The sequence below is a fragment of the Rhinoraja longicauda genome, chromosome 16 (assembly GCF_053455715.1).
Source record: "Rhinoraja longicauda isolate Sanriku21f chromosome 16, sRhiLon1.1, whole genome shotgun sequence".
Classification (NCBI taxonomy): Eukaryota; Metazoa; Chordata; class Chondrichthyes; order Rajiformes; family Arhynchobatidae; genus Rhinoraja; species Rhinoraja longicauda.
In genome coordinates, this window is record NC_135968.1 from 25484823 (window position 1) to 25497799 (window position 12977).

General features: G+C 38.6%; 1 protein-coding gene across 2 annotated transcripts in view; it reads right to left on the reverse strand.

The window, feature by feature from the left end:
• eno4 (enolase 4) overlaps positions 1–12977 on the reverse strand; it is a 57031-nt gene that overhangs the window by 21268 nt on the left and 22786 nt on the right. For both annotated transcript variants that reach the window (XM_078413448.1, XM_078413447.1), the window contains one exon: positions 1318–1449. In XM_078413448.1, the coding sequence (XP_078269574.1) occupies positions 1318–1449 (132 nt within the window). The remainder of the gene's footprint in view (positions 1–1317; positions 1450–12977) is intronic.

Consider the following 12977-nt stretch of genomic DNA (forward strand, 5'->3'; position numbering starts at 1 on the left):
CACACCGAACATCACAGCCCCACCCGGCTCGGACATGCCCCGCAAAGAGTGGGTCGCCCTGAACCGGCTCTGCACAGGGGTCGGCCGGTTCAACGCCAACATGCATCGTTTTATGTTTCCATATGATCCCCTCTCATCCTTCTAAATTCCAGTGAATATAAGCCCAGTCGATCCATTTTTTCATCATATGCGAGTCCCGTTATCCCTTTTAAGCTCATGAGCCTTTTTGAGGTCGGAGACAGACGTACAGTGATTGATGCTGCTTTCTCCATTTTGGGGGGAATTGCATACTGAAGATCATGTCCATTGAGGCGCTTGACACAAAGGATCCACATTACACTTTGGAGACCACCTACAGGGCCACTGGAAAGACACTGCTGTGTTCAGTTGTCATGACTTTATAGACCTGGGATGAGACTGGACCGGATAGAATGATGCGGAATTCAGGTCAAAGGGTAGGTTTGCAGGGTAGGGTCTTTTGTGTGTTTAACCCTGCATGGTCTCGACAGGCATGTCATAATCTATTGAGTGTTGCTTAATCTATGTTTTTTGCACCAACAATCTGTTCTCTGGATCATAACTTCTTCATTGGATCTTGACTGTTGGGTGCCTATACGGACATCTTTTTTCCCTTTGAGGTAAGATGGAATTTATGAATGTCTTGAGTGTCCTTGGTTAATTAGTTCCTGAATGTCTCAGTCATTCTTAGTAAATCTGACCTGGTGGGTTCAGGTAATGATGCCAACAGTTTTTTTTTCCACTGGTGCTAATCATAGAGTACCTCACAGACTTTCCAGATACTGTAAACTCTCTGTGGTTCCTGTTTGTTAATAGTTGTCAGATTATCAGTAAAGCTGTCTTCATGGAGTTCTTAAAACATTCAACATTGATATTCTTCCTGCAATATTTCTGATGCTACTGTTGTGTTTTGATGACTCTCCTAAAATAGCCCAGTGGATTAGTAATGGTCACGAAAATTTGCATGCATTCCAGTATATTCTCAGCACAATTACAACAGGAATAACTGAGGGGAAAAAAACTTCTTTACATGAATACATAATTTCAACCTCTAACAGGTTTGTGACTTTGCGGTGAGGCCAGTAACAAAACAGGCAGATTATCAGTATATACAGGACCTTAATTGAAGTTCATCTTAATACATCAGTTACCAAGCAGAAGAATTACTGCAGAAATTATAATTATTCAATACTTTTACAAACACGGTAAATTGTTTGGTGGTTCAGCAAATTTGTGCTGTCCAACTGTTTTTCGCCTAATGATGTACAAAATATTACAATGTACAGTCAAATGTCTTACCTGTTTATAACCAAGGCTGGGTTTTGGAATTGCTATCACTTCCTTCAGCAAATGTGCTTTTCCCCCAGAGGACTTCCCACATTCAAGTATACTTATCAAGGGAACTGGCATAATCATCTCTTTTAGGGGTTCCTAAAATTGAAAATAAGGGTTTTAGGCTAGACCTAGAACCTGCAGATATGAAAGTGATTTAGATACGGTTATAAAGTTGAAGTACATTAAATAAAAGGGTCTTGGTATGGATAAGAAATGGGCTAAGTGGAGAAACATGGAACTGCAGATGAACAAAACACAAAATGCTGGAGTAACTCAGCAGATTCGGCAGCAATTCTGGAGGACATGAATAAGTGATGTTTTGGGAACCTTAACTCAGACCAACACACATTTTATAAGGCCAAAATATCAAGGGCTCGAGCAAAAGCACCATCTGTTAATGACCTCCAGAGATTCAGGCTGACCCACTCAGTTATTCCAACATTTTGTGTTTTGCATTGAGATTGGCTATATGGAAAAAGTTCTGGAAAATAGTTAGTTTTCAGACTGGAGGAAGTGGCATGTTCAATGGAGCATTCTTGTAGCCATTGCTTTTATTTTATGTTGAGGGTGAAACAAGTCAGAATTTCTAAAGTTGGCATTATTGTGAACTGCAGAGAAGACAGTGGTAAATTACACAGTATATCTATCATTAGGTTGATAGAATAAGCATACATGGTACGTTAAGTTTAATGTGGAGAAATATGAGACTCTACATTTTGTAAGGAAGAATGTCAACTAATATAGAATAATGGGAATGGTTCTCAAAGGAACCCAAAAACAAAGGGACTGGGATTTGGGTGCACAAGAGATCCGGAATCACGCATGTTTTCTTAACCATATTTTTAAACTGCCCTGCCACTTTCAATAACTTGTGCACCCGAATTCCAATCTGTCTATTTTTGTGTTCCTTTGAGAACTCTAGAGATATTACAATTCTGTATACTCTGGATCCTCCATGAGAATATCTAGCACTCACAGATGCTCTGATGTCAGGGACAAGAAACTGAAACATGTATATAGGGCCTACCAATAGCGTTGACTTGAAACACAGATTACCACAATATTGGTACATGGATTTCATAGGTGCTACATCAAAGATTATTGTGGAAAATAAAAGCTCAGTGGTGTTAGAGGTAATATATTGATATGGAGAGAATATTGCATGGCTAAAAGGAAACGGGGTATGAAAAATGGGTCTTTTTCTAGTTGGCAAGATCAGTGTGGTCGCCTCAACATTTTAGGATTTATATTACTCACTTGTTCTAAGGCACCAAATATATGGTTGTTAAATTTGCTAATGACACAAAAATAGCTGGAATATAAGATGTAAAGAGGACATAAGGAGACTTTAAAAGGCCATGGACAGTTTAAGAGATTGGGCAAAGGTCTGGCAAATGAAGTAGAATATGGGGAAATGTGAAATTGTCCATTTGGCAGGACAACATTAAAAACATATTACCTAAGAAGTGAGAGACTGCAGACAGTTCAGCTGCAAAGGATCCTGGACATCCTAGTGCATTATTTTCTAAAGGTTATTACTTCCACTCCTGATATTTTAAGTTCTGAACTGATCAGTGATACCAGCATGGAAACTACAGACTCTTCCACACATGGGGCAGGAAATACATGACACAGCAGAGTGCATGTAGATAGTTCGAGAGGTGTTATGCTCTTTCCATATTAATGCCGGGGTTCTGTGTGTTCCCAATGAGTGAACATGATCTTTCAAACATTATGCTTCTTCTCCAATTCAGGGATCCTCAGGAGATGGTGGGAATGTTGTGCTTTCTCACGGAAGCTTTGAGTACATCTTTGAATCTGATTCTGTTCATCTGGTAATCTCTTCTCAGAATAAAATGTCTGTATCAGTAGTTGGTTAGTGGGAATGTGAATGATGTAACCTACCAAACCAGCAGAATAATCACCGATGAGTCAACGTCTGGAAAACCATGTACAGTAGGAGCTTATTTCTTTAAGGAAAGAGTTTAATGGATTGGAAGCATTCGATCCTCAAGGTAGATGTAGTATGGATGTTTCCTCCAGGGGAGAATCCCGAACAAGAGGTCACATATTTTTTTTAAATGGGTCATTCATTTAAGACAGAGACATTTTGTTTTGCTGTCTTAAAGATTCATGAGTCTTTGAAGCTCTCTTCCTCAAGGGGTGGTGGAGTTAGAGTTTTTAGATATTTTTAAGGCAAAAGATGAAAGACTGACACAGATAAATGGGAATATGAAGGTGACGTTAGAATCAGAGGAGTCGTGATAGTGGAATAGGCTGGAAGTGTAAAATAACCTACTCCTGTAACTAATTAGTGTGTTTGTATGTCTGCAGCAACTTAGAAACAACTTTGAACTTAGTAGGTCCCACCTCATGATCAGACAAATTAAGTAGCAATGGGATTTATTAGATCATGATCTGGAATATAGGTCATTTCAGTCAATCTAAGTGAAAAATTGCTGCAATGGCTCAATGAGAAGTGAGGTAGATAGAACTATATTTCAGTGATAATTTCTATTCTACAGCATTAATAAGAAAATAATTGGTGCAGAAAACATTACAATACATAATATGCAGAATCTCTTAATTAAGCTAAAAATTAAAGTAAAAATAGGAAAAATTCATTAAGACATAAAAGAGGACAAAAGTGACAATAACAAAAGAAAATGACAGAGCAAACTAAAATTGTTAAACTTCATTTTTTATTCTATTTATTTTACCTTATAATTAATTCCAGAGACTTGAGATTCTATTCACTTAAACCAGGTTTTTGTGTCTGCCTATTGGTAAATGAGTTAAAAGCTTAAAACATTTGTAGCAGAAAGCATGGAAATTTGAAGCTATCATACATTCTAATATGCCTGTTTTAACAAAGTTTCTGTGCCGCTCATAGAAAAATAGGGGCCATTCGGCCCTTCGAGCCAGCACTGCCATTCATTATGATGGCTGATCATCTAAAATCAGTACTCCATTCCTGCTTTTTCCCCCATATCCCTTGATTTCTTTAGCCCTAAGAGCTAAATCAAGCTTTCTATTGAAAGCATCCAGTGAATTTGCCTCCACTGCCTTCTGTGGCAGAGAATTCAACAGATTCACAACTCTCTGGATGAAGAAGTTTTTTCTCATCTCAGTCCTACATGGCCAACCCCTTATTCTTAAACTGTGACCCCTGGTTCTGGGCTCCCCCAACATCGGGAACATTTTTCCTACATCTAGCCTGTCCAATCCTTTAAGAATTTTATGTTTCTATAAGATCCCCTCTCATCCTTCTAAATACCAGTGAATACAAGCCAACTTAACCCATTCTTTCATCATACGTCAATCCCGCCATCCTGGGAATTAACCTAGTGAATCTACGCTGCACGCCAATAGCAATAGTGTCCTTCCTGAAAAATGGTCCAAAATTGCACACAATGCTCCAGGTGCGGCCTCATCAGGGCCCAGTATAACTGCAGTAGGACCGCCTTGTTTCTAAACTCAAATCCTCTCGCAATGAAGGCCAACATGCCATTAGCTTTCTTCACTGCCTGCTCTACCTGCATGCTTACTTTCAGTGACTGATATACAAGCACACCCAGGTCTCGTTGCACCTCCCCTTTTACTAATCTAACACCATTCAGATAATAATCTGCCTTCCTGTTCTTGCCACCAAAGTGGATAACCTCACATTTTGCACATTAGGCAAGGCAAGGCAAGTTTATTTATATAGCACATTTCAGCAACAAGGCAATTCAAAGTGCTTTACATAAAACATTAAAGAGCAGTAAAAAGCAATTAAGAACAGTCATTAAAGAGAATAGAAAATAAAAACAAGCTAAAATAAAATAAAAAGACAGGCATAAAATACAAGAATAAAATTAGAGTGCAGTGTAAGAAATTAATAATTATTTGATTTAATAAAAGGCAGCGTCAAACAGAAAAGTCTTCAGCCATGATTTAAAAGAACTGAGAGTTGCAGCGGACCTGCAGTTTTCTGGGCGTTTGTTCCATATATGTGGTGCATAAAAACTAAACTCTGCTTCTCCCTGATTAGTTCTCCATTATACTGCATCTGCCATACATCTGCCCACTCACCCAACCTATCCAAATCACCCTGCAGCCTCAGAGCATCCTCATCGCAGTCCACACTGCCACCCAGTTTTGTGTCATCCGCAAATGTGGAGATGTCACATTCAATTCCCTCAACTAAATAGTTAATATATATTGTAAATAACTGGGGTTCCAGCACCGGGCCTTGCGGCACCCTACTAGTCACTACCTGCCATTCTGAAAAGGACCCGTTAATTCCTACTCTTTGCTTCCTATCTGCCAACAAATTCTCTATCCATGTCAGAACCCTACCCCCAATACCATGTGCTCCAATTTTGCACACTAATCTCTTGTGTGGGATCTTGTCAAAGGCTTTTTGAAAGTCCAGATACACCACATCCACTGGCTCTTCGCTACCCATTCTACTTGTTACATCCTCAGAAAATTCCAGAAGATTAGTCAAGCATGATTTCCCCTTCATAAATCCATGCTGACTTTGACCGATCTTGTCACTGCTTTCCAAATGCGCTCCTATTACATCTTTAACAATCGGCTCAAACATCTTCCCCACTACCGATGTAAGGCTAACTGGTCTATAATTCCCCGTTTTTTCTCTCCCTCCTTTCTTAAAAAGTGCAGTTGCATTGGCTACACTCCAGTCCACAGGAACTGATCCAAAGTCGAGAGAACATTGGAAAATGATCAGCAGTGCATCCACGATTTCTAGGGCCACCTCCTTGAGTACTCCGGGATGAAGACCATCAGGCCCTGGGGATTTATCTACCTTCAGTCCCAACAGTTTACCTAACACCATTTCCTGACTAATGTGGATTCCCTTCAGTTCCTCCCTCCCACTAGATCCTCGGTCCCCTAGTATTTCTGGAAGATTGTTTGTGTCTTATAGACAATAGGTGCAGGATTAGACCATTTGGCCATTCGTGCCAGCCCTGCTATTCACTGTGATCATGACTGATCATCCACAAGTAGTACTCCGTTCCTGCCTTCTTTCCATATCCCTTGACTCAGCCATCTTTAAGAACTCTATCTAACTCTCTCTTGAAAGCATCCAGAGAATTGGCTTCCACTGCCTTCTGAGGCAGAGAATTCCATAGATTCACAACTCTCTGGGGGAAAAAGTTTTTCCTCATCTCCGTTCTAAAAGGCCTACCTCTTATTCTTAAACTGTGGTCCCTGGTTCTGGACTCCCCCATCATCGGGAACATGTTTTCAGCCTCGAGACTCTCCAATCCCTTAATAATTTTATATTTCAATAAGATCCCCTCTCATCCTTCTAAATTCCAGGTATTTATTTCATAAAATGCTGGAATTTCTCAGCAGGTCAGGCAGCATCTCAGGAGAGAAGGAATGGGTGACGTTTTGGGTCGAGACCCTTCTTCAGACTTCTAAATTCCAGTGTATACAAGCCCAGTCGTTCCATTCTTTCAACATATGACAGACCCGCCATCCCGGGAATTAACCTTGTAAACCTACACTGCACTCCCTCAATAGCAAGAATGTCCTTCAAATTTGGAGAACAAAATTGCACACAATACTCCAGGTGTGCTCTCACTAGGGCCCTGTACAACTGCAGAAGGACCTCTTTGCTCCTATACTCAAATCCTCTTGTTATGAAGGCCAACATGCCATTAGCTTTCTTCACTGCCTGCTGTACCTGCATGCTTACTTTCAGTGACCGATGAACAAGGACACCCAGATCTCATTGTAATTCCCCTTTTCTCAACTTGACACCATTCAGATAATAATCTGCCTTCCTGTTCTTGCCACCAAAGTGGATAACCTCACATTTATCCACATTAAACTGCATCTGCCAGGCATCTGCCCACTCACCCAACCTGTCCAAGTCACCCTGCATCCTCATCACAGTTCACATTGCCACCCAGCTTTGTGTCATCTGCAAATTTGCTAATGTTACCTTTAATCCCTTCATCTAAGTCATTAATGTATATTGTAAATAGCTGCGGTCCCAGCACCAAGCCTTGCGGTACCCGACTAGTGTACCTGCCATTCTGAAAGGGACCTGTTAATCCCTACTCTTTGTTTTCTGCCTGCCAACCAATTTTCTATCCATGTCAGTACCCTACTCCCAATACCACGTGCTCTAATTCTGTCCACTAATCTCCTACGTGGGAATTTATCAAAGGCTTTCTGAAAGTCCGGGTACACTACATCCACTGGCTCTGCCTTGTCCATTTTCCTAGTTACATCCTCAAAAAACTCCAGAAGATTGGTCAAGCATAATTTCCTTAGTGAGGACAGAACCAAAGTACTCATTTAACTGTTCTGCCATTTCTTTGTTTCCCATTATAAATTCACCTGTCTCTGATTGTAAGGGACCTACATTTGTTTTCACGAATCTTTTCCTTTTTACATATCTAAAGAAGCTTTTAGTCAGTTTTTATATTCAGCACAAGCTTTCTTTCATGCTCTTTTTCTCCCTCTTAATTAACCCCTTTGTGCTCCTCTGTCTAAATTTCTCCCAGTCCTCCGGTTTGCTGCTTCCTCTGGCCAATTTATATGCCTCTTCCTTGGATTTAACACTATCCTTGATTTCCCTCATTAGCCACCGCTGAGCTCCCTTCCCCATTTTGCTTTTTCACCAGACTGGGATGAACAGTTTTGAGTTCATCCATGCGGTCATAATAAACCCATGTTTCGAACAACCAAGCTAATAATACCAATATTATCTTTAACATCCGTTATGGTTTAGTGTCCTTGAAATTAGGAAATTAGGTATAAATACACATTTGTCTGAAATTGTAAGCTTGATTGTTTAAGTAGAGCCACCAGCACAGCTATTTGAAATGAGTTACCATTCTATGAAAATATTGATGTACATGTTCATCAAAGCTCTTCAAAAACGTTTTTTTTTTGCTTTTCCTTTCACAATTTCACAATTATACTCTTCCTTTAATTTTTTTTTGCAAGTTTAAAACATAGTTTTCTTATGGAAACATTATCATTTTCTCCATCTTCATTTTTATTTAAGCAATTAGCATCATTTAATTATTCAATGAATCAGTTATTATTCTGATAATTTTCTAACAAGTTTCACCTCCATCAGGTTATATTCAACCTAATATTCCTTTAAAATTCACATATCTAGAAAATGACTTATCTATGAAATGCCTTTGAAATGTCTGTAAAATAAAATAATTTATTATACATATTTTGTGTCTTTTGACAAATACATAATTGCCACTGTTGCTTTATCCACATTTGTCTTCAGCAATTCACATCAGTTTTTCATATTAGCTTGTCTTCATAATACCCTGTCCTCCACTTAGCTCAACTATGTTCAAATATCACTTACCCTTGAGAAATAATATCCAATGTTATTAACATTTCATCTCTACAGAACTTACTATTACAATGGATGACAGTGAGCTGCAAAGAGATGACATCGTAACGACAATGCTAATACAAACTCCTATTACACACTGCTTTATAAATCTAAACCCTTTGTCCCATTATTATTATAATTTCACTCTAGGATCCTGTTGTTATTTTCTTCACTGTCCTTTCCCTTTTTCTTTTGGATCAATCTCCACAAAATATTCACTCATATTCTTATCCATTCACTCATATTCTTATCCATTCAAAAATGTAGCAACGTTAAAGGATGTAAAGCATTGCTTTCTAAATACTAGTTATATTAAAAGTCTAAACATTAATACATATATCCACGGTGTCATTAATACCTAATTATTTAGTGTTGCAGAGAGATGAAATGGTTACAACATGTTGCTATTTTGCTATAGTTACAAGTTTGAATTTCACTTTTATTTATTTATATATATATACACACATATATAGTGCCCTCCATAATGTTTGGGACAAAGACCCATCATTTAATTATTTGTCTCTGTCCTCCACAATTTGAGATTTGTAATAGAAAAAAATCACATGTGGTTAAAGTGCACATTGTCAGAATTTATTAAAGGATATTTTTATTCATTTTGGTTTCACCATGTAGAAATTACAGCTGTATTTGTACATAGTCCCCCCCCCATTTCAGGGCACCTTAATGTTTGGGACACATGGCTTCACAGGCATTTGTAATTGGTCAGGTGTGTTTAAATGCCTCCTTAATGCAGGTATAAGAGAGCTCTCAACACCCAGTCTTTCCACCTGTAATGGCAGTTTCTTTACCATCTCAAAGTCCCACTTCGATAGCCATTACTACTCGGGGATGAAATGTAGGTATAGCTTACGCACACGTCGCACCCTGATATGACAAAAACGAATCTTCCAAACTTCTTTTCTTCATTAATTATTTTTTATTAAAATAGTACAAATCAAAGAGTAATTCATCACTTTCCATACTTTATCAACTGTTTCTTCTTCTAACAATATCTCAGAATTCTTGCAGTTATTACCGTATGGTTCTTACAAATATAGCTGGTGCGAGCGCATGGTAAAGAACTGTATGCTCACCATCCTCTGAGTCTAAACTGACCCACAACTCTGTCGACACGCTCGCCTCCTCCCATCTAGACACTCCCCATTACGCATTAAGTCACACCCACAAGCAGGCAAAAAGGACATAAACTAGAAACATTAAAACATAGGCACAACACAACGACAGTAATTGAATTAAGCATAAATGGCTCCCACATACCGGTCCCTAATTGTTCTGCGTACGTAACAAAGCAATTACTAATAGATATCAAAGGAGCTATAAAAGCTTAATATTCATCAAATAACAAAAACAACATGCATTATATACATTGACGTACAAATTTCTTTCGCAATTCTTTCGCTATCCAGTCATATGAAGAAAGACTGGATAGACTAGGCTTGTACTCGCTGGAATTTAGAAGACTGAGGGGGGATCTTATAGAAACATATAAAATTCTTAAGGGGTTGGAGAGGCTAGATGCGGGAAGATTGTTCCCGATGTTGGGGGAGTCCAGAACCAGGGGTCACAGCTTAAGGATAAGGGGAAAGTCTTTTAGGACCGAGATGAGAAAACATTTCTTCACACAGAGAGTGGTGAGTCTGTGGAATTCTCTGCCACAGAAGGTAGTTGAGGCCAGTTCATTGGCTATATTTAAGAGGGAGTTAGATTTGGCCCTTTTTGCTAAAGGGATCAGGGGGTATGGAGAGAAGGCAGGTACAGGTTACTGAGCTGGATGATCAGCCATGATCATATTGAATGGCGGTGCAGGCTCGAAGGGCCGAATGGCCTACTCCTGCACCTATTTTCTATGTTTCTATGTTTCTTTTTCTGAAACTACTGCAGCTTCTAAACCTTTCCGTTTTTTCTTCCAAGGCCTCATTCGTTGTATCTTGAAATGCAACTTTTGTTTTAAGTCTTTTAACTGTTCATCCATGGATTTTTCTTTCTCTTCTATTTGATTTTTCAGCTGTTCCCTTATTTTTGCAATTTTGCTCTGCTTTTCTCTTGAGTTCAGCTATTTTAGTAGCACTCTCCGTTTTCATTCTAACATTTTGTAAACTATTAGTCAGCTTTTCTACCTCTGCTCTCAGTAATGACAATTGGCCATCCTTTTCTTCATTCTGTTGAACAGACATCTTCAAATTTGACTCGAGCTCTTTCATTTTGTTGTGGTGCTGCACAAATTTTATTTCTGTTCTTTTCTGCCATTCTGCTAACTTGGTTTTATATTGATCTACCTGTCCAAGAACTAAAATTTTCTCTTGAGAATTAACTTCAATACTTGCAGATAGTTGATTTATTTGGTTCAGCAGCTTTTGTTGTTCCAATTGATGTTGTTCGTTGAGCAAGGATATAGCTTCTTTATCTACAACGACATCATGGTGCTCAAGTTGCAACTTTAAACTCTTTATATCTTCCTGGCAACTTAAGATGTTTGATTATTTTTCCTTCAGCTGTTGAGTGACGAATTTATACATATCTGCATTTTCTGCCAGTTCTGTTTTACAATGCTCAATGTGTACCTCCTTCTCTTTCAAAAGCTGTTTGCTGAGTTTGCTTTCTTGTTGGAATGTGTCGCGCTCTGCACTAATGATTTGTAATTCTGCTTGTAAGACCTTAATATCCCGCTCTTTATTTTGCAGTTGTAGTGTGAAATGCTGCACTGAATCAAATTGAGTTGGTAAACTTTAAGTCGCTCGCTAAGGTTGTTGATTTTATCAAAACAGAAAGAAGTAAATTTATTGATTTGCAACTATTTTTCCATCTGCTTCATTAAAACAATTAAGTTCACAAATCCTCTCCTGGCTTTGTTCATGCGTGTTTTTCAACCCACTTACAGTGTTTTCTAACTCTGTTCTTGCTAGCAAAGTTTGACTAGCAGTCTCTTCAAGTGTTCCTAATCTAGTTTTCAGGATTATTTCACTTTCCAACAAAACACCAATCTGGCAAGATGCTTCTTGGAGCTCCGCTTGGAGCTGTTGCATTCTATCTGCTCTTGAAGCAACTTCTCCTGTAAGCTCTTCTACTTTGCTAGATAGTTTGTTCTTATCATTATTTGAAGCTTCCAGGTAAAGTTTCAATTTTGTAACTTCCTGTTCCTTTTCCTGAATCTCGTTCTCATGTTTTTCTTTTAGTTCTTCCATCTGCTGATCCAATCTATTCATCAAACTTTGATTCAGTTCTGCAACCTCTATTTTGTGGATCTCATTAAGACTTTCCAGTTGTTTCTGACTAGATTCCAACTGAGCTACTGTTTCATAATCATGCCTTTTCTCTATTCCTTTTTGAATATCTTCATCATCTTCCTTGGACTTCGATCGAGACAATTCAATGCTTTCCTTTGTTTTGGATCGAGAGCCATCAATCAGAATCAGAATCTTTCCTTATATTTTGACAAGGAGCTTTCAGATTCTCTTCTCTTTACTATTTACTATTCTTTACTATTTTCTTCTCCGTTGATTTATCTTCTTGCAAATCTTCCTTGGATCTTGACCGTGAATTTTCAAAGTTCTTCTGTTTATCTTTATTTCGAGCATTCTTCTGTACAGTTTCCTTTGAATTTGACCGAGAGCTTCCAGATTAATTTTGATTCTCTCTAACTTTCTCATGATTTTTTGTGTCATCATGCAATTTCGCTCTGGATTTAGTTCGACCATGTTCAGATTCATTTTTCTTTTCTCTGGGGGTAAGGTAGCAGAAAGATTTTGTTGGACCATGAGCTCGCTGAGTCTCGTTTGGTTCCTTACTAATTCACCAGTCTTTCCATCACCTTTGGAAACTGTTATTGTTGTTTATCAATATGAGGACCAACGTTGTGCCAATGAAAGGCAAATAAGCCATTATGGGACTGATAAACAAGAATAAAGAGATATTAGCCAAATCTTAGGCTTACCATCAACTGTTGGAACATCATTAACAAGAAAGGGAGCACTGGTGAGCTCCACAGCTGATGACAGAAGAATTCTCTCGATAATAAATAGAAATCCCCAAACACCTGTCCGACAGATCAGAAACACTTTTCAGGAGTCAGTAGATGTGTCAATGGCCACTGTCCGCAGAAGACGTCATGAACAGAAATACAGAGGCTATACTGCAAAATGCAAACAACTGGTTAGCCGCAAAAATAGGATGGCCAGGTTACAGTTTGCCAAGAAGTACTTAAAAGAGCAACCAA